Here is a 25,202-nt window from a genome sequence, read left to right as displayed (position 1 = left end):
AGCACTGCACAGGTCCAGCGTACCCAAATATCTGTGTAGGCAAAAGCAGGGCTTGGGGAAGCCACCATGGTCCCTGTGCAGCCTCCCTGTGCTGAAGGAGCCCAAGCGAGGAGCAGCAGCCTGACAGAATGAGGAAAACCTCAGCCAGGAGCGTGCAACAAATCTTGGGATGCAGTCCTTTGGGTAGAGAAGCACAAGATCAGGGAAAAAGGGATGGAGAAGTGTGGTAAGTGAGCAACCTGCTTCGGGGCTGCCTTTCTCATGACACTGCAAAACCCTCCTGAACCACCAGCTCCAGCACACAGCCTACTACACTCACAGCTTACCCAGCCTCAGAAAACTTTTGCTTTATAGCTTCTACTAACTAGAAGCTTTGGCACTGAACCATCCAATCGATCTACGGGCTGCACAGAAGGATTAAAGAACAGAATGGCTCCTTCCAACTGCAGTAACAGCTCCCGGACTTCAATGAGTCATTGGGTGCAGCAGGCCAGCCTCGGCTCCCTGCCAAGCAGGCTGGCCGTGCTGGAGGAGCGTTCTGCAGACTGCTGGCAGCACAGCGTGCCACCTCGGTGTCTGCAGCTGTCAGTCACTGCTGGAGCATGCTGCAGCTTTAATATCTCGTGTGTTAGCGGCCTTCCAAACACATGCCAAAACACAGCCTGGCAGCCCTGCAGGCTGACCGAGGCCGCCTTCCCCAACAGAGAGGTGACTGGTGGTAAATGACTGTCCAAAGCATTAGGTACCTCTGGTCCTCTCCCCTCCCAGATGCTGGAAGCCCATCTTGCAAACCAGGGAGCTGTATGCATAAGGAAGCTGCCTGCAACAACCACAAGCTTCAATGCACTCGTACCTAGCAGCCTCCGTGCCCTATTTCAGTTCTTCTCTACCCGAGCAGCCAACCTCTGCCAACAGCTGTAACTTCAAACCTTACTCTGAAATACAAGTTCAAACTGAAAACTCCTGTGGACTTTGCACAGTATCACATATATGCTTGGTTGCTTCACAAAGCCCATTTTGTTTTCCAGAGTTCTTCATCTTTGGTTTTCACTTTAGATTCTTGGCCCCAACGTGAATGCAATAAAACCTACCAATCTCTGCCACTAATGCCCCATAAAACTGATTTAGCAGCACTGATCTGATCACTAAGGGGAGGTAACAGCAAGAAGTCCACATGTATCTGGTATTGCTTTAGGGAAAGGTTGAAAATCATGGAATTGTTTGAGTTGGAATGGACTCTTAAAGGCCATCTGGTCCCAGTCCCTGCACTAAGCAGGGACACCCACAGCTCCATCAGTGCTCACAGCCCATCCAGCCTGACCTTGGCTGTCTGTGGGGATGGGGCACCACCACCACTCTGGGCAGCCTGTGCCACTGCCTCACCATTTTTATTCCTTCATCAAGGTTGCCATTTCTCACCTTGGGATCATTGTCTTTCATCTCATACAGCACTGTTGGTTCATACAAGCTCAGGTGTTAGAAAGCAACTCACTAATGAATGTACTAAAAGAGATGCAGGAGGAGCAACTGAGAGCTCTGAGTCTGCAGGTGTTTGGGTGGGATGGGCTCATGCAGCCACACACCTGGGCATGCAAGCACTGCTGAGAGATACATTTCTCTGGTCTGATGCAAACCTTCTCCTTCTGCATCAGTACAATGAGGCATTCAGGAAGGCAGAATCAGACTACACACAGGATGAGAGGTCATGCCTTATGTGCCTTCAAATGCTAATATCAATTAAGTAACAGCTTGGAAGAAACCCCGTTCTCTGTCCCTGCTCCCTGCTGAACTGAGCAGCGCCGCTGCCCGCCTGCCACATCCGACACATCTGAAGAGCTGAAACTGTGCCGTTTTTCCTCGGGGCTCTGAAATGCCACGAGGCACGTTATAAATATCCACAAAGCTCCCATTCTCTCAGCCAAACGACAACTTGCACCTTATTATTAACTACAGAGCTTATAAGGAGAGAAAATAGTGGGGGAAGGAACAGCCATACTGCAACCGCATATCGAAAAGAGGTGTCGATTGGTGCTGGGAGAAGGAAGATGGAAAGATGGAGCCAGTGCCAGGCTGATCCTGCAGAGAGGGATAAGGCAATTTATGAAAACTGATGGCAGTTGAGGGAGTAGTACCAGTGCTATCAGATGGGAACGTTACTGAATCTTCCACTGCAACTACGCAACGACAACACTTGCAAGAGCATTCACAAGTGGAGAACAGTTTCCAAAATGCAGGATTCAATGGGCAGGATTGGAGAATTATTTCCGAGCGACGTCAAATGTTTCAGCAGCATTGAGCCCCCAGCAGCTCTGCCACTACCAGAAGGGGGGCATCTTCTCTTCAGGAGAAGCGAGAAAGACAGAATTTGCAAAAATTGGGCCAAGGAATCTACATTAAAAGCAGCAAAATGACATAATTCACATTTTCGGTTTCTTTTGCCAAAAAGCACTCTCCCTGCTATCAATAAACACAGAAAAGCAAACCTCCATCCCAGTGATGACAAGAGCACCCCTGGCATGAGTCAAAGCCCCTTTTCTGAGCCAAGATCTTCCTGTGGTGAAACTGAGGGCTTACTGAAGTACTTGCCAAATGTTCATCGACTTTATTAGGGTCTGTATTCTGCTCCTCGTGTTTCCAGCACGGAGCTGCCAAGCAGCTGAGTAACTAACGGAGTGGCCAAGCTTGAACACACAGAAGATTAGAAGGCGCCCTAACACCTCCTGACAACAGGTCTACCCACCCGGTGTCAGTGTTTCCATGATGATGGTTTATGTACTTGCCATAGAGACCGGACTCAGAGCTGTAGGTAAATGCTGTTGTCTGAGATCGGGACTCAGACCCACACAAATCTGCATGGGCAGGCAGCTCAGGTTGAATAATCATCAGCTGGAATGTTTATCAGGCTGCTGAACAGGAGTTGAAGCTTCAGTTGCTACTGATGTGAAGCTTCCTGACAGACAAGGGGCAATTAAGAGGCTCTAACTGAACCTGCCCTGTCTCTAGAAGGTGATGAAGGTAGTGATTCAGTGGAGAGATATGCCAGGAAGGGAAGTGTGCCCTGCCTCAACATGTCGTGTTCCTTAAACCTACACTTCGTAGGAAGGCAAGATTTCTGCAGGAGTTACCAAGACAAATCAAAATAACAGCAAAGTTATGTGACGTAAAGCTGTGTGTATCTGTGACTATTTCACACTGTCACACAGCATTCAGATGAAGGTCTGCAGGATCTGGATTTAAACATCTAAGCAGAGCAGAGAATTTGAGAATAAGGCCAGGCCCCAGAGCAGCCCTACTCAGTGCAAGGGGACAGGTGAGCACACAGCATGCACTGAGGGCTGCTAGGGAAGGCATGACCAGGCAATTCCACTTTCTCTCATGCAAATAAATACTTACAGCTTTTGTTTACATTTCCTATTTCACTAAGCTCAAATCCCAGCTTGAAGTGATGCTTCCTGGTCGTGCTTGTGACCCAAGGAGACTGCATGCATCTTTCCATCTAATGATGGAGACTGATCTGGAAGAAGAGGCAGGGATGCTCATCCCCAAGCAGAAAGCCACCACGATGTCCTCACAGGGAACACAATACTCACAACTAACCAGGCAGCACTACAAAAGAAATCAGCACATGCTATGTGTGCTAAACCAGAGACTCACATGCTATAGAGCTCCTAGAGGCCAACAGCTTCTCTGAATCAAAACACTGAGATATGACCAGGACACATTACAGAAATGAAACTTGTTTTTGTCAATTTATTTGAAATCACAGCATGGGCAGTGGCTGCAGGTCTTCTAGGAAATGTCTTAGGTGCTGTGAGACGGAGCATGACTCACTTCCCCATCACTGTAGCACAGCTCTGACACAGCAAAGAAGCACCTACATTTTCACAGCAGGTGGAAGACCTCTGTAGTGAAGGAGGTGTGATTTTAAGTACAGAAAGCAAGAGCAGACCCTTTAGGATGAGATGTTTGTGTAGGATGTTATTAGAGGGAAACATCCAGTGTGAATTCTCTGTTATATTTATTGCATGCAACAACCTTCAGTACACAGGCAAGCCCTTGATTCAGTTCAATGCAGTTGTTCTCTTCCAGCAGCTGCATGTAGCACTGCCCAAATTCTTCTAGGGAAACCTAGTATCAATAGGTAGGAGGCAAGGAAAGCCTAGCAAAGCCACCAGATTTCAAGGATCACAAAAGCTCTCCCACCAACTGGGTAACGCCAAAGCACTACCTGGAAAATCCATTCTATGCAGCATAAAGCTGTAAAAGGTTTATGTAGATGAAAAGGGTATTTTAGAACCTGGCACAACTTACGACCAGCACCACGACTTTCTCAGATTCCAATGCATTTGGCATAAATTCTTTACAAGACCATTAATCCTTCTAGCACTGGCCAATCTTGCAGTAGTATGCCACTAACTTTCTGCTACTCTTTTATTGATCAGGCAAAGCCTAAGAACTGCTTTTCCTTCATCCCACTGGAGAATCTCATCAGCCACAGATTGCTAGAAAGGTTGTTTAGCCAGGTGCAGTTTGCATGCCCCGTACCCTAACGGAAAGCATCACAGTAGCAATTCATGTGCCATGTGTGAGCTTCCCCTTCCATACTGCCAGTGCACCACCTCTGGGTGGAGGAATCTCTTAACACTTCAAGATGAGAATGCTGGAGGTAGTTGCTGCTCACTGTTTAGACATGGAGTTTCGAGCTTTCTCCCTCCAGCTTCTGAAAAGCTGTGATGGGATCTGCAGTGGGGCAGAGGAAGGCTTTGCCTTCCAGCTCTGAATTCCCCAAGCACAGCAGCCTCACCTCAGCACAGGGACAATTTGACTAACCCTAGAAGGCTGAAGGGTGAGCATCAAAGTTTTACCCAGCAGACCAGATTCCTCAGTGTCCTAGAGATGTTCTACATTAAAATGTAAGGAAAGATTTTTACATGGGAGAGGCTAAGGCATCAGATCAGCGAATGTCTAGTGACGCTGAGAGCCAGACAAGTGCTGCCTCCTTTGCAACAAACAAGAGAAAAACCCCAGGATGGTACAGCTTAATAAATCTAGCATCCTCCAGAAAGATCAGTTCTCACTGCTTCTTCTCTTGTTGACATTGCTCCTACCCCCCCATTCCTGCACTGTGACTTGTTTGCAGAGATGCAGCAGGCTGGCTCACCCAGCCGAGCTCCCAGCCTGTTGATTTTCTCACTCCCCAGTCAGAACATCTGCCCTACGCTGGCAACATCACCACTTTGCTTATCAAAAGCTCAGTAATTTTCACACTGGGGCTGGGTGTACGTTACGAGATTAGCCAAGATTTCCACTCTTGTTCCACCATCACAGACACGACTCAAAACCAAACCTTCCCCAAACTGCCAATGACACTACCCTCAGCCCCTAATAGCAGCGCCCCCAGCACCAGAGCCTCAGCACAAACCCTAGAGTGCAAATGCAGTTTGGCCACAAGGATGCAGCCACGTGATTTGAGACTTCACTGAGATTTTCCTTTTCAGAAGGAAAAAAAAAAATCATGGAGACATTCCAAAAAAAGAAACCACAAGTCTTAAAATCTTACGAGTTGTTCAGCTAGCAGATGCTGAGTGCGCCAACAGTTTGAAGCTTTCCTGCAAGTCCTAAAAATGAGAGCTAAGGAGCTAGCAGCAAAAGCAAAATTAGGCATAAAGCTAAAATTGGTCTGGCAGGGTAAGTCTGATTAGAAAGCAGAAAGCTGCACCAGTTTGCTGTCACCGTGCAAAAGGTGTGGAAGCTCTTAATAGCAGTTTAAAGCTGCCAATTAGCTTGAACTCTGCTGAGCTGCACTAAGCCTCTTACACTCTGCACAGCCTATCGCTAACCTTGCGGAGCGTAATTGAGCCTTGCTTCTCTCCTCTGCTCATTTTCTCATACATCACAACCAGGTTTGTGAGAGACAGCATGGAAGATGCATGTGCTGAGATAAGTTAGCATCTTCTCTGATGGATTCATGCCAGGATCCCAAAGCACGCAGTCATTGATGTGCACCGATGGGTGGAGCCAGGAAACACAATGTGATCCCGGTGGGAACCTTATGAAATGCACACAGGTGAGCTCCTGGCTCAGCCCAGCCTGCAGACAGACAGCTCCTTGTTGGGAGGGCTTGGGCAATCCCATGACATCACCCACAGCGAAGCTGCGCTCCGTGGAAAAAAACAGCTTGGTTCCCAGGCTAGTCAGCAGGGCTGCAAACCTCCTGTGGCCACTCAAAGCCATCGCAGTGACCCTGCCTGCAATACTGAGCAGGTTTTCCTTCCTTCTCATTCAGTGCTCATTCTTTATCCAGGAGTCTTTGCTCCTGAATATTAACTGTGTGTTTCTCTTGGTTAAATCCCACTTGGCCTACAAAACGCTTTGGAACCTCAAAACAGAAATGGATATTACAAACCTGAAGAGAGGATTATAAAAGATTACATGCCCTTATTACCGAGCTGCCAAGTTCTGAGAAGATTCTCAAGTGACACTTCTCCCTGAAGCAAGGAGAAGCTTTCATGAGAGCTTTAGGAAGAGGGTAATGAAGAACAGCAGAAAAGTTAATTATTCTTGGGAGAAAAAAATCTGCAGTTTCTCCTCTTAATTAATGTAAGATCCTTTTCTCACCCAGCTCAACACCCTTCCCCCGTTCTGTTCTCTGTAAAGCTTACTCTCACCCACCCTAATCTGCACCTCGCAGTCTCTCCAGCAGCAAGCAGTCTGCTCTGGTTGCTCTTGCATCTTTATTCCTTGCAGCCGGCCCGCAGCAGTGCAGGAAGGAGGCTAAGGAGAAGCATCCTGAACCTCAAAAGGACTTGGCCCAAGGCAGCTTTGGAAAAAGAAAACAAAGCATTGAGAAAGAATAACCAATTTAAAAGCAAAGACTTTTCAGTTCCTGCTTATTTTTTTGGTTGCACAAGATTATAACGTACCTGTGGTCAAAGCTAGAAATACATGCAAGCACAGCTTTGTTCCCCACCCTTGCCAGCAAGGCACCAACCAGCAGACACTCACTGCCTGGCTTCAAGACCCTTTTGCCTCGTTCTGGCAGGTAAAGAGGAGGCGGCATTGGAAGAAGAAAGGCAGAGGAGCACTGCTGTGAAGACGAGAACAAGCCACGGGCACACACAAGGTGGTAAAAAAGCGACCATGCAAGTTCAAGTGGTGTAACTGGAAATAAACACAGCCTCATCACCTTCCACATGCAGATTGTGTTATACCACACAGCCTTCAGCTTTCCTTCAGAAAAAAAAAAAAAAACCAAGGCATCCATTCACCCATTGCCACTGATCTGAACAATCTCAGCCCCAAAACTGATTTCTCAAAGCAGCATCAGGATTGCTGAATTCCCTTCTCTTTTTAATAGCACCTCTGCAGAAAGACAGCCTCTGTGGTCTGCAAAGCCAGCCAGCCAGCCTCTATCTGGCTGTGGTTTTTGTGATGGGAGAAAAGAGTACTGGGGAAAAAATAATCATCACAAAGTCCTCAGCAGGATGCTCTTCCAAACCTAGGAGCTCTGAATGCTCGGTCAGCCTGCCAGCACAGCACTGAATCTATTGCAAATCATGTGAAGCCCACACTTAACCCAGTACAGAGAAAGAATGATGCGTCCCACCTCTTTCTCCATCTTTTCACTTGTGTGTTATATACACGTGCATAAGGCCAGCTTCCCCTCGTAAATCAACCCAGGAACCGAATCTGTTTCTGGAGGGAAAGCTGGCTCTGGGATGAAAATCCACTTTGGCTCAGCATTAGGAAGTCACAAGCAATTTGGTGGAGGACAATTTCTTTCTTCTGGTCTCCCCTTGGCCATGTTGAAGGAAAGCAGCTGAGAAGAGGCAGCAGGGGAAACAGCAGCTCCAGAGCAGAGAAGCTGCAAGTGCTGGGAGAGCCCAGTGCTAGGGGAGGTTCTGGTGCAGGCAGCTCAGCGGGACACCTTAGTGATGCTGGGAGCAGAGATCCTGACATAGCACCAAAGCAGGTGAAGCAGGTTTACTGTGCTGCTGGAAACTCAAACGAGTGTGATTAATGCATCCTTTGATGACGGTGTAGCTAATTAAAGGGGATCCGTAGCTGGGATGCAGTATTTCAGGTATTCTTAGGTATACTGGGTTTTCCCTCTTTGTAACATGTTTCTTCTCTCTCAGGCAGGCTGGGCTGCCCTGAAGAAAGGGAACCCCACATCCTCCTCCCAAAGCTCCCATCACAGCACCCACATCACTCCTCTTCCATCCCCAATGCCTGCAGCACACCAAGAAGGCAGGGACTAAACCTTTTGCTGCTCACTTTGCTGATTTCTCTGATGCTGAGCACTAATGCCACAAATCCCTTAAGCACAAACACACACTCTTCCCCAAATGTTTTCCACATGGACACCCCAAAGCCCCCACGACAAATCCCCTTTTAGCAGGATAAAACCACTGCTGCTCATCTCCAAAATCCTCGAGGGAGGCCGAGTGAGCAAAAAGTTCTTTCCTACAGCAACACTAAACAGAAATTTATAGGTCACAACCTCTTCAAAACAGTCCTGATAACATCTAATTAGCTGCCCTGCTGTGCAACTGCATTTTGTAACAGCAAATCTGACCAGACTGGGAGTACAAAGGGAATTTCTACTTGAACGTGATAGTTTTCATCCAGTTCAGAGACCTGTTTCACTTCACTGCTTCATGGGATTCCCTGATGTAAATGATCAACAGAGTGGTTTATGAGTTACTGCTGAAATCCATGGCACTTCTATTGGGAAACAATTACAGGGCAGCATGGATGTATCCTCCTCATTTCTTTTTAAACAGCAATGCTAGGAATTCTCCCTGCTGCCAGAAGATGGGTGGAGAAGGTAAGAAAAGTTCACATCCCCAGGGACTTTGCGAGAACCAACTCGGACAATACCTTGAGAAGCATTTCCTTCCAGCTACTGTAGATAGCTGTCCTTAACATGCCTTCACCAGGCAGCCAATTTTCCACCGCTGAGTACAATGAGATTTCAAAACACACACGGAATGAGAGCATAAACAGACACAAACATCCACTTAGTGATATAACAAAAGAAAATACTGGGCAGAATCCCGAGCACCTCTATTTTCTTCCATATAATAAAAGAGCTTGGCACATTAACCACCGTCACTTTTCCCACAGGTGAGGCAGGCAGACCCCAAGCAGCACAAAGCCAGAGCACTCACAGCACATCTGAACACCCTCCACAGACAAACAGAGGAGAGGCAGCACCAAGGAGTGCCTGTTGGGGCACAGCTCTCTTTTTGCTGTGAATTTTAGGGCTGCTATGGGCAGGCTGTGCTGCCTGCACATCCCTGGAGCCGTGTGGCACCCTGCCTCCAGCCCCCGACGGATGTCTAACTTATTTTTGCAAATCTCTGGTGATAAAAACCATGCATGGCATCTTGCTCATTTCCTCCTTCCTACTCAGTTTGCCAAAAACTTGGAGCTCTGCTTTCCCCGCCACATCTACAGAGCAGTACTGTTTGTTCTGCTGGCAGCGACTAACGATGATAATGCACCTCTCTTTTCTGTGTAAAATCCTCTCTAATAACAGAGCAAGACAAAAATGATATTTTGTTCCCAGTTTTGCTAGCCCTGGAGCAACTAGACACCATAATGAAAAAGAAAAAATAATCCTACTTTTTCTTTCCTGAAATCTCATGTGATTTAAGCCACTAAAATGTAGCAGGAATTTCATTTTATCCATCAGTGACCACACTCCACTGTCCCTGAGCTACAACTGCCTCTTTGCAAATTCTCTGCATTTGAGTCAAGCTGTATGTTTAGGAGCAATCCATCCAGCAAACCTTGCTAAACATACATACGTGTACATATGCATCTCATACGGACCAACATTGTTCGCATTGATTTCCACTGATCACTGAAAAGAACATTCAGTTTCACGTTTGCTCATCTTTGAATAAACAAAGCGAAGGCTGCTGGGCATCCGCAGACAAATGAGACATTACAGATGTAGACAAAACCCATCATCACCCTGAAAGCATTTCTCTTTCAAATTATACAGCCATGCAGGAGCTATTTGGAGCAGAGATTGCTATGCGTGTATTTAATTCAGCCCGGGCTGCTGGGGGCAGGCTCTGTGCTGTCACATTTTCCCTCCATGCATTTGACAATTCAGAAACGTGTCACCTGGTAAGGACAAGTCCTTTGATACATAACACAATACAACTTTTTTTTCTCCTCTTGCATTTACAGCTTTCATTTCTGAGGACAGGTCTGTTCACACGCAGCACGCCTACCTAGAGGATTGCCATTAAAATAAATACACCTGCATCTAAGCGAACACGTGATCCCCCATGGAGCACAAGCATTTGAATCAAATACCATCAGTGCACCAGCTGGACTCATGCTGCCTTCTGTCTGCAGACTTTGCCCCTTTCTGTCTCAGCATATTGGAGACACACGAGCATGGAGGTAGAAATGACAGCTGCTACAGCGTGAGCACAAAGCTGGGGGAGGTCTGGGCACAAAGGCTGCACCATGCAGCTAAGCTGTTGCACTCACAACATCCAAAACACTACGTACACACACAGTGACAGTGTTTGGGAGGTGCAGCACAAACAACAGTTTCTCAATTAGAGAAATCACAGTGTGGTCACTTCTGGTTATAAACATGTGGCATTCATGGAAAGTTCAGAAGAAACCTTACAATGAAAAAAGACAAATATATATATATTTCCCAGAAAGAATGTCTTCCCTTCTGCAGCTAGAGCATATCCATGCAGAAGCTAACAACCCCTCATCTCATACAGCTCCTTGGGCAGGTTCTGTGGCTGCCTGTAGGGAGCTCCTTGCTGCTGGAATTACCTTGTTGGTACAGCTGTAACAGAGCTGCAGCAGTCACACAGCTGCATGAGGAGGAGGAAAAGGAGTCACAAGCACTGGATCAGACAGGGGCAGAACTGAGTTGGAGGCAGGGATGCCCACTTGTGCCCACTAACACCTAACGAGCACCCATGGAGCTCATAAACAGGGCACCCACCTGGTGTGGGATGCATACAGTACTCGTCTCTCTGGCACCAAGAGGAAGAAAACTGCACAGTATTTTACTGACAGTCATTGGTTTGCCCTTCCCATGTGGGTTATATATAGGACTATCCCACTTGCTCTTCTGGAGTACTGGGACAAATAGCTCAACCATTTCCTTTAGGTTAGGTTTTAACTGCGAGAGATACATGAACCTCCTAATGCTTAACAACACCTCTCAGCTCAGGTAAGCAGAATGGGAAAGCAATCCTCCTCTGCATGCCGTGCACATTCCATGAGCTCTCTGGATGGAAGGCTCCTCACTCTGCTCATCTCAGGGGGTGGTGAGAAGGAGCCAGCCCTGCACGTGACAGTAGCACATGACAGGGGGGGAAGTCGTGGTCACAAGCGTGAAAACCAGCAGACAGACCACACAGCTCCTTCGCAGCCAGTTCAGGGCAGTTACTGCAGTTCTCTACCATTTTTCCCCAAAACTTTACCCCCCGTTTCGATTATACGAAGGCTCAGCAGATCAACAGGAAGCCGCACAAAGGAAAGGACTGTCATTTCAAGATGTTGGTGGCTGAAACCGTGCTTGTGTTTCTAATCAGGCTACAGTTGGGCTGACAGGAAACCTATGGCCGCAGCAGTGCAGCCAGAAGCTTGCACTAACACAGTGCTCAGCAACTCTGGCCTGAAGACACTTGTACCTGCCATCACCGGCCCATTGAGCATGCAAGGGAAACTGCCTGCTGAGGCTGTTCACACAGGACACGGCCAGCATACCTGAGCAAATCTGCCTAAGGAAGGTTGCTTGTGTGGAGATATCATTGGGAGCAACTCAGATCTGCTCATTCAGAGTCGTGACAAAACCATTTCTTAGGTACCAGTGCAGCCAGAGCTGATGCGAGCCACGAGGAGGATGGAAACACATGGCAAGGATCAAAAGCTGGCAGATGTTTCCACAGAAATTCATCAAAACCACATGTCAAAGCACCCGTCACACACCGACCGTTAGAGGAGAATCATTCCTAGAAGTGACTACACGTAAAGGGCTTGCACTTCTCCTGCGAAAAAGGATCATAAATCGTGGACACAATGGGAAGAACACTGCAACCTAAGGTCATTGAGCTGAGGAAGAGGGAGATGTAAGATGTAAGTCTGACCCTACCATTATCACAACTATGCATGACAATCTCAGAAGATTTTAAGACTACACCTACAAATACTTTGAGGATGGGATGCTGGAAAGCCCTTCTGTTCCTAAGACATACAAAACCAGCTCAAGTGAGACATAAAATTAAGGACTAGGCCTGCTCACTGCTTCCACTAGACTTGGTAGTGCAGCTCTTTGTACTTCACCTTCTAAAATGAGTGACTCGTTCGCAATGAAGACAGAAGAAGGAAGAGAAGAATCTGAGAGCTTTGCAAAATCTCAAGAATAAGAATTCAGGCTTCACTCAAAGCAAGGAGTCATTAAACCAACAGAAGCCTTCTTCTCAAACCAACAGACAGCATCAATGTGTGGTGACTGCTGAGACACTCACATGCATTTGAGCTGGAAAAATGCACTTGCTCACTACCTGTTCTCATATGCTATTAAGAATCCAAACCCTTTCTGTGTCACTTTTCACACGGCAGTTTTTGAGAGGGATGCTCCTACACCAAATGCACCCATTAAAATGAACAGCAGATTCCCCATGGGGAATAATGGCAGAGAATGGCTGCTCTCTAAACATAAGCTTCTTTGAAAAACTCATTATTTCAATGATTTTTTTTTTGTCACCTTCTCTGTACACAGTATTTTTTAATCCCACTCAAACCATCAGCCTGCACAGAACTCTCCTGCCCACAAAGCACCAGATATCTACCTTCAGCCTCCCTCGTGTAAGAACAAAACCACATGGGGGACAGTTGGTTTCAATGCTAACATGTCAAGAGGTTCATGCATTAGCTTGTTATTTATATAAACAGCTTCCTCTAAAACAAGTAATGTTATACAGGACTATAAAGTATTTATTTTAGAAGAGCATAAAGAGCCTTTTTGAATAACTACCACGGAGTACCAGTACAGAAAGCAGGAGGGTAAATAAAACAAATTAATTAGTTAGAACAAGCAATCAAGTAATGCTATAAGTAAGGGCACAGAATCTTGTGCATGTTTGTTTACATCTAACATGCCATCGCTTTGAGCCCTAAATCGGGCGCTGTCAGCATTACAAATGTACTCCATTCATTATTTGGAAAAATGAAGCAAAGACCTAAAATGAATACTTTCTTTTGGGTTTGTTGTTTTAAGAAAAAAAGGGGTCAACGTGCCTAGGAAGCTCTGGTTGTTTAAGCACAGCAGCAATTCACATCTCACACCAAGCTCCATTACAGGCAGCAGCTGTGGAAAGGCAAAGCAGGGAGCTTTGCCTGAGGAGAAATCGTCCTCAGCAGAACTTACCCTCTGGCCATAGAATCCAAATGTCTCTGAGAGTCAAGGTTCCTATTTCTAAGACTGCAGAACCTTAGAGTTTTCCAGGATGGCTGAGCCACGGGATATAGTTCCCCTTTCTGAGCACTTAGCTTCATTTTAGATCCATCTTTAAGAAGAATACAGAACTTGAAGAAAAACCTAACAGGGTTTCTCTCCACTGTCTTCTGCGTGCTCCCTATGTATTATGGGTAGGGGAAAGGCAAAGAGAGACTGCTGGGACTGGGGCTGACCTGCGAGCTATTCCTACCCCAGGCTGGCATTTCTCTTCCCAGAGAATCAGTGGGTGAAACATGAAGTTTTGCTGAAGACTCCAGCCCCGACTGCTCTCCAGATACAGCTCCTCCTCTGGAAAGAACAGACTTCTTCCTCATCCAGTCACTTCCTCGAGGCCCTGTCTGTTCTGCTATCAAAGGAAAAGCTTCTCCCACCAAACCTTTAACTTCACTGAGAGCTCTCCTAATCTCCATACTATCACTTCTTGACTGCTTCTAAGCAAGCCCTACTTCCCCGAAAAGAAAATCCAGAGGACTAGATGTCTCTAGGACACAATTACCCTTTCCATAGATAATTAATTCCCATGCGATAATTTCTGATTATCAAGGTAATCAGAGATAATATTGCAAGCACCAGCTGTCAGCCTGCTCTGCACAAAAACTATGACATCCTGGCAGTACCACAGACACAAACCACAAAAGCAACAAAAAGCAACCTGGAATGTGAGACTGCCATTCCCCCATCATGATTTCAGGAGTCAGAAAACAGCTCCCACAAATACAGATGTCCTCATTCGCCCCAGTGGACATTAAGTTTTGGCTTCAGAAAAAATGGTCTGGCATTAAGAAGAATGAAAAATCAACAGTCAAAGCTGAAATGAGCACAGCTATCTGCTTAGAGACACCCTTTGTTAAGCATAATTAGCACCAGATGAGAAGTTTTATTAGCCTCAGATATCGCTAATTATTTTCTGTTGTGACCATAAACATTCACCTGCATAGCATTAGCCTATCACCCACAGTAAACGATACCGTGCTTGTGATGAACCAGGCTCAGGTTGAGATCAAAACCACTTGGGAACAGTGATGAAGTAGTGTTCAAAGCTGCAAAGTGCCAGGAATGCTCCCTTGTGTGCCTCACCCCTCTGTGATGTTCTGAATCTGTTCTGACAATTAAAGGTTAATGACTTTAAACACTAAGACTAGGCCATGCAACAAAACACATGGGAACGTAGATAAACTGACATTTACACGGCACTTAAATGGACATATTAGAGCATAAGCTTAATTGTGTAAAAGTTCCCTAATAAAAGCCCCACCAAAATAAACTACTTAATAGAGAATGACATTTGGGGGTGGAGAAACATGAGTCAGTAGAAGCACTTCTAAAATGAGAAAGTGCTTCTAAAAACTTGAAAACAGAAAAGCTGCCCCAGTGAGCAATAAGTACTGAATTTCCATTTCGTAGAGTTTTGCATTTTGGGAATCACTGACAAAATGGAACAGCTTGGCTTTAAACCAAGTTACAAGTGGGAAAATACAGGTTCTCTCTAAATCGGTTTATAAGGGAAGATAAAAACATAGAATTTAGTGACTCTAGACTGTAGAGATATTAATGAAGAGCACCAAGCTTGAGTAACTCTGGTGAGTTATAAAGAAAAAAAAAAAGAACAATTCCAGAAAAGCAAGGATATAGACTATTCTCTCTGACTCTAGGCACAAGAACTCCTCTAAAATGAATTAAAGCATAATATCAAAGTGATAAGACTGAAGAAACATATCATCGTACAAGTGGAAAAAAAAGTGAAGGAAATAATTCTGCAGGAAATGTCATAAAAATCTTAACAGTACAGTGCCCATCGGAAGCCAAACGGGCATCAAATACAAGAAACCAGTGTTTACTCCCTCCCTCCTGCAAGCTGAGATACAGATAATTGATTCTACTGAAGAATCATTTTGTCATCAATCCCCAATTAAACTTGCACTGCCCTGAGATTCAGATAAGAAGGAACAGCAAAATAAATGTTATCTGTGAAGTTGCTCACAAATCCACTCTTAACAGTGTTTAGGGTTGTTAGAGGGTCATTGGATATACGTAGAAATAAAAGAGAGAGCAGTAGCTCACTGACAACCCTCAGGTCCAAGGCTCTGAACTATCTGCATAACTCCCTCCCTACACAGTTTCTACAAGATGGGCAGCAGGGTGCCCTGTGCCACAGCAAAGCTCTGATCAGCAGCTCTCCCCAGGTTCAGCATCCTTTCATTCCCCAGGAGGGGAATGTGCAGCCAAGAAGAGATGAAGCAGTGTCTGAACACGCTTCCTAGACTGTGAGACCAAGTGGAAAATATTTATCCAATTTTTTTTTTTTTTTAATCCCACTTCCCTGTTCAAGCTGCCAAAAAAGCAACCAGTCCCCTTTTGGGAGGTAATCGTTCCTTGCAGAAGGGAGCTACTCTTCCCCAGGTTTATAGAGGTCAGAAGCAAAGCAGCTGCTACCCAAAGCCACGCAGAGGTCCCAGCCCTTGCAGTTCTGGCACAGAGCTAAAGCAGAATGCAGGAGGACAGGCAGGCTTCAGAAGGAAGTTGTTTTATTTTTTTTAGAAGAGTTGATAATCTGTAACTATTTCAGAGCAAAGTTGAAATGCTTGTAATGAAGTAACTAAAAGGTTTGGCTCCTTGGACTGGCAAAAGAAAGCACACCTCCAGGTTCTTCTGGTTCAACTCCAAAGCGCGCCTCTCGGACTGGGCATTCAACAGCATGTGAAGGGGGGAAAATTCTGTCCAAACAGGTGTTTCCTGGGAGACCTTTGACCAAGCTCTTCCAAGCTAAGCTGTTTGAATACTTTGGAGAAGCCCTGTGTCTCACACTATCTGTCGGCAAGTCACAAGTCTGGGCAGACCGCAGGTTTTGTCAGCCCAAGGACTCTGAAATTCTGCCTCTTGCACAGGAAAGCCATCAGTTTTCTCGCATTTTTCCTTTGGCAGTACACAGGACTGCAGGCATGAGAAGATGCCTTCAGCCATCCAAGCACCACCACCTCTTGTGGACAATCAGCCCCACAGAATGCGGCCTGTGAGGTATTTGGTAGAAGAGCTCAGCACTTCTGAGCGCCCAGGCTGCAGGTGAAGAACACAGCAATAGGTTGAGCCCACAGGCCCAACTAACTCGGGCTTCCTTCAGGAAGAATACATCCCATGACAGGATATTAGCTGTCCCATGACTACATAACCCACACAGCAGCATGTCTAATGGGGTGAACGAGTTCTCTTAAACCTCAGCTGCTGTTTGCTTGAAGAGCAGATAGATGCTAACCCTCCCGGAGCAGGGCCTGTTTCAGGCAGCTCTGCAGGTGACGATGGCACAACCTTGTTTCCCCAAGCACCTTCCTGGTTATGACTTCCTCCCCTGAGACACTCTGACTTTTAATCTCGAGTCCCATTGTTGTTTCTCAGTTCCTGAGCTGAGAGTCCCTCTGTAAAACCAATTTGGGCTAGCTCAGAGGATTCAGGGTCCAGAAGCCAAAAGGCTCCGTCCTCATCTCACAACCAACATATTTACAGTGCCGTGACTTCTCACAGATAACTTTCTTCTGCCATTTACTCTCCATGAGCACCCCAACACCTCCCTGACCAACAGCATTTAGGAATTATTAGAGAACCTTTTGTTCCAAAAGAGTGCCAGAACAGTGTGAAAAGGGAACTACAGCATGCTCTGCCCTTTAAAGATTGCAAGTGTTTAATCCAAAATGCTTGTGTCATACAGAACACCTTCCCAAAATAGCTTGCTGACATATACAGGGTGACAGAGACCAAACCAAATGTCCAAAGCAACAGACCAGCCTGCAGTAATAACAGCTTCTGAGGAGGTCTCAACAACAGCAGGAGACAAACCAAACACTTAACAAGATGTGTTCAGAAGCAAAGTAGCTGTCTCTTCATTTTTTCCCCCACATATTTCACTCAATTTAACAAGTACTGCCAAGCCAAATTCTACCCGAGGTCTTGGAGGAATACAAAGCAATGAATTGTAGTTAGCAACTTTGAACAAACCCTGGGAAGCTGAGGGAGATAGTCCTTCTTCATCACTGCTTCTCTGTGGCTGCTTGTTTTGCATTTTAAACCAATGAGACTGCTCCCAGTGGCAAACGTAAGCCTCTAAGTGACAATCCACCATTACTCAGACCCACTACCTGTGGGGACAAATAATAACAGCAAGCTGATTTTTCACCTTTTTTTTTTTTTTTTTTTTTTTTTTTTTTGAATAGGAATGGCTTTTCCAGCAGTTTCAAGTAGGCACAGATGTTACCAGGTTTTAATATGATAATCTGGAGGACTCTGGAAAGCACGGAGATTTTGGAGAATAGGAAGGTTCCAGTTTGTTTTTATTATAAATTTAAACTTTGCTCCCCTCCCCCTAATGCCTCCTCACACACTCAGATCAGGCTGGGTATCCCATTGGAAAGTTCCACAAAAGGCTAAAAGAACAGAAGGCAAATTTCTCCCTTTTCCCCTTTTTTTTTTTTTCCTGCTTGATGAGTGTTGTTAACAGCAGGACAGATTTAAATGGAATCTCAGACTGGCATCTTGCTGACCTCAATCCCAGCTGGCTAAACCTTTGTAACACTGCTGTCCTTGGCATCTAACAGAGAGCAGACATCAATTTAACTGATTGACTGCAAAACTGTGAATCTGGTATGAGGAACTAGATCCATTCCACTGCCTTGCATACTGGATAAAAGACTGCTTTATTTCTCTCTCTCTCCTCCTAGTACTTCATCTACAGTAGCAGGCTTGATACATCCATCAGCGCACAACAACTCCTCTGAGGCTGCTGTGCTCACAGGACTGTATGCACCACACACAGTTCATTTTGGAGAGAAATGCTTCTGCTTCCTCCAGAGACATCTGTTTTAAAGGGACCTTCAGGTTTTTAAAGTGCGTGCCAAACCATCACACCACTTCTTTATCAGGAAAGGCCTTACCCCCCCACCCCCAGTCTTTTTTTTTTTTAATTAAGGCAGAACAGCAGAAGGTCGCAAATCTTATGTTAACAAACAGCCAAGTTCAAAACCAGTTCAAACAACTATGCTACAACCCATAAAATAATTACACACCTGCAACACAAATAGAGCATAACAGAACAGAGTCCATTACCTGTGCATGTGTCTATTTGACTATCGCCTGTTTTCCACTCCAGTAGCTCACTGGGGGACTGCTCCCCTCTTCGATTTATTATCTTTGAAAAGCCACTTGAGAGAGTTGAGAAGATGCCACGGACAAAATAGCCATGCTGCTCACAATCCACGGAGCGCACCGCCTGCAGAAAGGGCTTGGCATTCCTGCTTGCAGACTGCGGCACAGGTTCAGACAGAGAGCGGTTGAAGGGAACCCGCGGCGATCTGGTCCTTGTCTGGAAAAGCATCTCTGTTGAATCTTGTTGGAGATCTTCGGTGCTGGTAGCATCCATGCTCACAGAACTTTTGACAAGACTCGAATCGTTACCTTCCCCTCTAAGGCTGCAAGAGCGCGCTCTTTTGCTTATCCTCCAGGGAAGACGAGGATGAGTTTGCCACCTGTAGGCTCCGAGCGCTTTCTCTGGGTCCAAAACCATTTGTTTGCTCATTTTCTTGCTTCTCATTCGGTGGTGCCAATGATAGTCCTTCAAGGCAGCAGTGCCAGCATCTTGTTCTGATAAAGACCTCCTAAAGGCCCTGGGAGAGAGACTGTAATACTTTTTAAAAGCACTCATCTTCCAGCTCTTGAATTCCAGATTTCAACTTACATCTCTCATCACTCAGAAGTCACATAGCTGTAGTTCCTGGCTCAGAGTTTTCATGCCCAAATCATCTTCGCTGCCGCGACCAAAGGACAACAGAGGTTCTTCATGAAGAGCCTGAGCATCAATCCCAGCAATTCCTACATCTCAGCAAGGAGGACAAGTCCGCACCTACAGCAAGCTGCTCTCCAACGCCACGCTGAGCCTCACTATGCCTGCTGCTGCTTCCTGCATTGTCGCAGCTCTGCACCGAGCTCGCAGGAAATGACTAAAAGAACCCAGCCATGAAAACCCACAGTGGTGATCTGCACCAATCACACTTCACTTTTTTTTTGGTAGACATTAAAGATTTGGTTAAACAAAGGGAAAAAAAAAAAAAATCACGTGAAAGTAGAGTCACAGCTCTAGAGCCACAGCAGTCTCCAAAAAGTGTTAAAATTGCAATGTTCTGCTTAGGAGCATGCACATTATGTTCTTCAGTTAAGAGGACTGTACATCAAATAGAGCAAGACAACATAAAGGCAATCCTTAGAGTTTATATTTACCATAAGAACCTTGCATCACCCCAGAGTTTCCTTCTAAAGAGCAGTAAAATACTCAGAGTCATCACAATTGGGCACTGGAAGCTTCACAGAGCAAAGGCGAGGAATGGAGTAAGGAGAAGGAATGCTGTAACTTAATATAGCGAGAGTGTAAATACACCAAAGGCAAATAAGTAAAGGGGAGGAGAAAGAGCAGAGGGTGGGTGGGACTTCATCCATCATGCACTGAAGCAGAGGTTGGGAAAGCCTTCAGGCATTATTCTCCAGCCAACAGAACATGATAGAGGGCATCTCTGTCTTCTTCTTTCTTCCTTCCTCTCAAAAAAAAAAGAAAAGAAAAAATAAAAAGAAAAGGGCTTTATTTTCATATATCTAGTTGGAATAAGGAGGGTGGAAAAAAATAGTCCTATCTGCTTAATCGAGAGGAAAAAAAAAATCCCCTCGCCTTCTCTACAATTTAAGAAACAGCTGACTGTTTTAAAATCTCACAAAGAAAATATCTGCTGGTGAACTCAGAGCATGCTTGCCAAGTTTTAGACCAGAACACTTAAATCTCAAGTCTACTAAAATCCCTGAAAATAGGAGGTTTATAATGGAAATGCTGACAGACACTTGGCAATCAAGTGACAATGAAAACCACTTCTCTGGTTAAATAAAATGATAATCTGCTCTGGCAGACCAATAAAGCTTAACTGACCCACTATGGGATCCCGCCTTTAAGTTCTGACAGCATTCATCAGCCAAAGTACATTCCTGACAGCTGTAGATGCAAAACTTCCTTCCTTCTGTATGTGTATCGAAGAGGGTGTAGCTGTACAGAGGCTGCTTGAAGCTGAGACACTGCATTACGAATTCTGCATCAAAACCACTGAAGCTGACTCTTCTTCATTGGAGTTGTGCTGCTCAATGCACAAGCCCTCAATGGTAACACATACATAAACAAAAGCTCTGCTGCAGTTTCCATACAGGGTAAGGATCCTCGGGGAGGCACAAGGCTGAGTGCTCCAGCACGACAATGAGATGGAGAACTCACCAGGAAAAAACTTAGCTTGCTCCTCTCCAAGCAAACCGGGAAACACTTATCTGATTTTTGATCTCAGACATTGCTGAAAACGTGATGCAGCTCATCTTGTCCAATGGACTCAGTCCCTTGTGTCGAGGTCTTATAAATAATTCCCAACGTGACCCTTACCAACCACTGATAGTTTTTCTCCTCCCTCTCACAGAGCACAGAAACACAGGAGCCTGTGGTGCTGAAGACTGAGGCAAAGACAGCATTAAGCACCAAGACCGTTTCTGCTGTTACTCGGTCACCAACCTCTTTCAGCAGCGAATCTTGGTTTTCTTGTAGAGCCTGTGGTAACAAAAGCAGCAGCAACGCTTCGAACAAATGCTTTGAATTACCCAGTCTGGTAAAACAGGCTTTATGGAACTTTAGAAATAAGTGTAAGTAGATCTGACAGACGACGCTGTGGTTCATTCTAATGGCACAAGCCACAATCAGCAGAGAAAACTGAGAATGTGTGGTAGGTTTCTGGCCAGCCCTGCAAGACTTGCACAAGGTTTCCACTAACACATGTGCACCAACTTCTGGGAGCACACAAGGGCAGGAGAGGACAACACAGACAGCTGGTGTAATAGCTGAAGTCTTCCTGGGATCTGCTTGCTTCAGATTTCCAGCATGCTTTGTAGCAGCTACTGAGCTGAGCACTGACATAAAGCATGTTTTTTGCAACAGGGCTTTAAAGCACGTGTGCTGGATCAGAGGATTGGGTATGACCAACATCAGTGACTCAGATCAGACAGTCCACCACCAGTTACAGCAACATTATTCTAATGTAGGACTTCAGCCTCGCAGCAGCATGGACAGAAGGAAAGCTAAGGTGGGACGTTGGCCTTGGCATGCAGCCATTGGTGATCACAGAGCTGCTCTGATCCTGTGTCACCTTCACATCCTTGCCCTGTGGGAACCCAAAAAGTAAGATTGTTTCACAACCCTGTTACACAGATTGCGAGCACAGATCTCCCATCTCCAGAGAGGGAACACACAGAGACCAGCAGGGTACCAACTTACAGACTGTCACACCACGCAAAACCCCTTATGAGTGAATTTCCACTTTAAATCCTTGTTATCAGTGTGGCCAGGGCTTAGGCAGCAGTTCTATACGGAACTCACACAAAAACACAGGCTTCATTAAGCACTCAACAAGGAGCTCGAGAACATCAAAGCCACAGTTTAAGCTCAAATAATGTCAGAAAGGTCTTCGCTTTCAACTTTTGATTTCATTTTTGATTTCTTGTCACCATTGCTCAGATGAACACGTTCCTTGATCAAAGAAAAAGACTGCCTTCACTGAGCAGAGATCTCCCTGGGTGCTACACAGGGGACAAAATGGTCTTTCTCAAAGGAGCTCTAAATAAGGCATGAGGCTTGCACATTATTGATATAAAACCACTGACACACAAGTTTGCTTAGTCTACAAACTAGCCAATTCTTTTAAACTGTTAACTCAAATATTTTAGCTTGGGCTCCAAGTCCAACCGGATCCTTTCTTCCTTCTGCACATCAAACACAGACAGGGTAAGGCCCAAACAAAGCATTCATCTATCCTCACCCAACATCACCCAGGTAAAACCTCACTTGGCTTCAGCATCTCGTTTCCAAGTGAGATGCAAAAAGGTAATCCATGTAACAGAGCCGCTCTCTCCTTCATCCAAGGTCCCTGTGTGAAAGCTCGAGTTGTTTCGGAGCAGCAGTTTATCTTGGGAAGCATTTGCACGGTCAGCTATCACAAAACAGTCACCTTGCCCAGTGACTGCTGGCACACTGCACAGTCACCAACCACACAGAGCCACCCACTCGGCCGCCAGCAGGGAAAATAATTGCACAGGAGGAAAGGAGCTTGTCAATTTGCTGGAATATTTTCACTCATGCTCCTGCTTTTATTACTTACTGCATAAAAACAGTATTGCTCCTCGACTGGCAAATTTTCTTCAAGAAAGGTGTGTGTTTTTTTTTTGTTTTTTTTTTTTTTGCTTCAGTATGCTTGCAGATCATTGTGCCACATCATTCATTAAGCCTTTTCAGAAAATTACTATTTTCTTCCTAACAATCAAGTCACTTAATCATCTGATTTGACATGTTTAACAGCATATATTTCGCTGTTCCTAGATATCTAAGTAATTTATGCCAAAAATGCAGATTTGCTAGACTGAAATATAACTGTATTCCAGCTTTAGCATTACATTGGGTAAACAATCTTGCCTAAATTTATAACAACATTTCACAGAAAACTGACACAAATAGCATTACATTCTCACTGAGCATACGAAGATAATTCTTTGGCAGCAGACTCCTGTGTGGGAAGTCCTCTCTCCACCATTCAGCTTTCCAAAAATCCTACACAGCTCTGCTGCATGGAGTTCAGAAATCCCTCACGCTATCTGCTGCTTAATAAATACCAGCAGCCAATTAAAAAATAATAACAACAGAGAAAACAAAAGCAGCATTGCCAAGCAGCTGGAGGGAGAATGCGCCTCTGATGACAAAAACTTTTAACACTGCCTCGCTCGGAAAGCTGTCTTGTGTTTGAATAAAGGCACGCGCTAAAGCACAACGTTTGGGTTCATCTTTAGTGTACAGCTTACACCAAGAAAAAGATGAATTGAAACCTTCCATGATTGAACTACTCCATTTAAAATTAGTTTTGGACCAAGCACAAACTTACCAGCTTCTCATTTTCTAAAATATTTTCCAGGAGGGGGAAGTGGGGGTAGAGCAGAGTGAAATGAAAGAAGAAGAAAGCACCAAACCCCTACCGCCATCCCTGAAGGCTCATTCTCCATACTTGGGACTTTGACCAAGTCCTCTTCTTGAAATCACAACCACAGAGATTCAGAAAGTCTTTGCAGAAGATTCCAGGTTGCATTCCCAGCTACCAGCTAACAAATGGGTTCTTCAGTGCATGGAGAAGTGAATCACATTGCACCCTGCATCCTCCCCCAACTAACCAGAAGTGATTGGGCTGGTCAGCCAACCCTGACTTTTCAGCCGGGATCCCTTTAGCGCCTTTCCCCTTCAACAGCAGTCCAACGCTCACCACATTGGCACCATCCATGGAGAAGTAATCAATATATAAAGCAGAAATCATCACAAAACTCTTCCAGTTGATCCAATTTGACACTTAGCTAAACAGCGCAGCAGAAGATGAAAGATTTTTCCTTCCCTTTAAATTACAGACTTTTCAAACTATTAAGTTCTGTTTATGCGAGGCTTAGTAATTAATGACTTAACATCCCCTTCCCATCCCCTATCACCAACACGCATCTGTTTCCCCCCCACCAACATTTCCTGCAGGTGAGTATCACTTCTCCTTGGAATTGCACGCACCCATGTACCTGACTACTTCATGCTTAGCGCACTGTGTTACGCAGAGAACAAATGAAATGGTATCTCTGTAGCATTTGGGATCACAGTGACTCGAAGACTGAGGCTTGCTGAAAGTAGAATGGGTATGTCTAGAATACTGATAGTTTACTGAGTCCAAATTAGAGTCCCCAGGAGCAAAGCTCTGAGCTGGGAATGTGCCTCCGTGACTGCACAGGAAGCTCACCAGTCCCAGAACCTGTCCCAAAAACACAGGTTGCTCTCCCTAGCACTATGCTGAGAATGCAGTGCATCTACAAATGAGCTAAATAGTGACACTGGCACATCTACATGCCAGACAGCACCTATTTTTTATGATCTGTTGTGACACTCCTGTGCTGAGGCACCCTGTAACTGCTGTACCACCATCACATTGCATTTCCTATCTTCATTGAAGTCCTATCTTCACTACAGCAAAAGATGGATAACCACCAACTCAAACCTGCATGGCGAGGAGGGATGCTTTCTGAAGGAAGGTAGTGAAAAGGTCCTAAACACATCTGCTCTCTAACCTCCTGGCAAAACTTCTGCCATTGCCCCGCTGATACAGACTTGGAGGAGGTTTTTCCACACAAAGGGTGGTGAGGCACTGGAACAGGTTGCCCAAGGAGGTCTTGGATGCCCCATCCCTGGAGGCATTCAAGGCCAGGCTGGATGAGCCTGGTCTGCTGGTTGCCAACCCTGCACATAGCAGGGTGTTTGAAACTAGGTGATCATCATGGCCTTTTTCAACACAGGCCATTCTATGATTCCATGAAATTCCCCACTTGAAAGTTTCCTGCCTTCCTTTTTCCATGCTGTTCCTGTGAACCAAGTGAGAAGCTGCTACAGCCCCAACAACTGAGCAGAGACTGATTATACAGATTTATAAGACGCTGGGCTCTGGATCAGCGCCATGAAAAGTTAGTAAGAAAATCCCATTTCAGTACATCAAGAACAAACCTGTAGAACGGCGATGCCAGATTTTAATTTCACTAGCAATCTTCTTTGTTGTCGACAAAACAT

The 25,202-nt window shown here is 45.4% G+C and overlaps 1 protein-coding gene across 8 annotated transcripts in view; it reads right to left on the bottom strand.

Moving 5' to 3' along the window:
- Positions 1-25,202, bottom strand: part of RASAL2 (RAS protein activator like 2) — a 149,978-nt gene that overhangs the window by 82,411 nt on the left and 42,365 nt on the right. For 3 of the 8 annotated variants that reach the window (XM_042819271.1, XM_042819272.1, XM_042819274.1), the window contains exon 1: positions 18,608-19,762. The exons of 3 other annotated variants lie outside the window; for them this stretch is intronic. In XM_042819271.1, coding sequence (XP_042675205.1) covers positions 18,608-19,202 — 595 coding nt within the window. In that variant the 5' untranslated portion in view covers positions 19,203-19,762. Of the gene's footprint in view, positions 1-17,503; positions 17,644-18,607; positions 19,764-25,202 lie in introns of those variants that run through there. 2 more of the 8 variants (XM_042819278.1, XM_042819273.1) reach the window with 2 other exon arrangements.

Source organism: Centrocercus urophasianus, unplaced genomic scaffold (genome assembly GCF_019232065.1).
Source record: "Centrocercus urophasianus isolate 14NV4802_14NV808 unplaced genomic scaffold, USGS_Curo_1.0 seq_18, whole genome shotgun sequence".
In the NCBI taxonomy this organism is placed as follows: Eukaryota; Metazoa; Chordata; class Aves; order Galliformes; family Phasianidae; genus Centrocercus; species Centrocercus urophasianus.
Note: the sequence above shows the minus strand (reverse complement) of the source record. Positions and strands in the feature narration are given on the sequence as shown.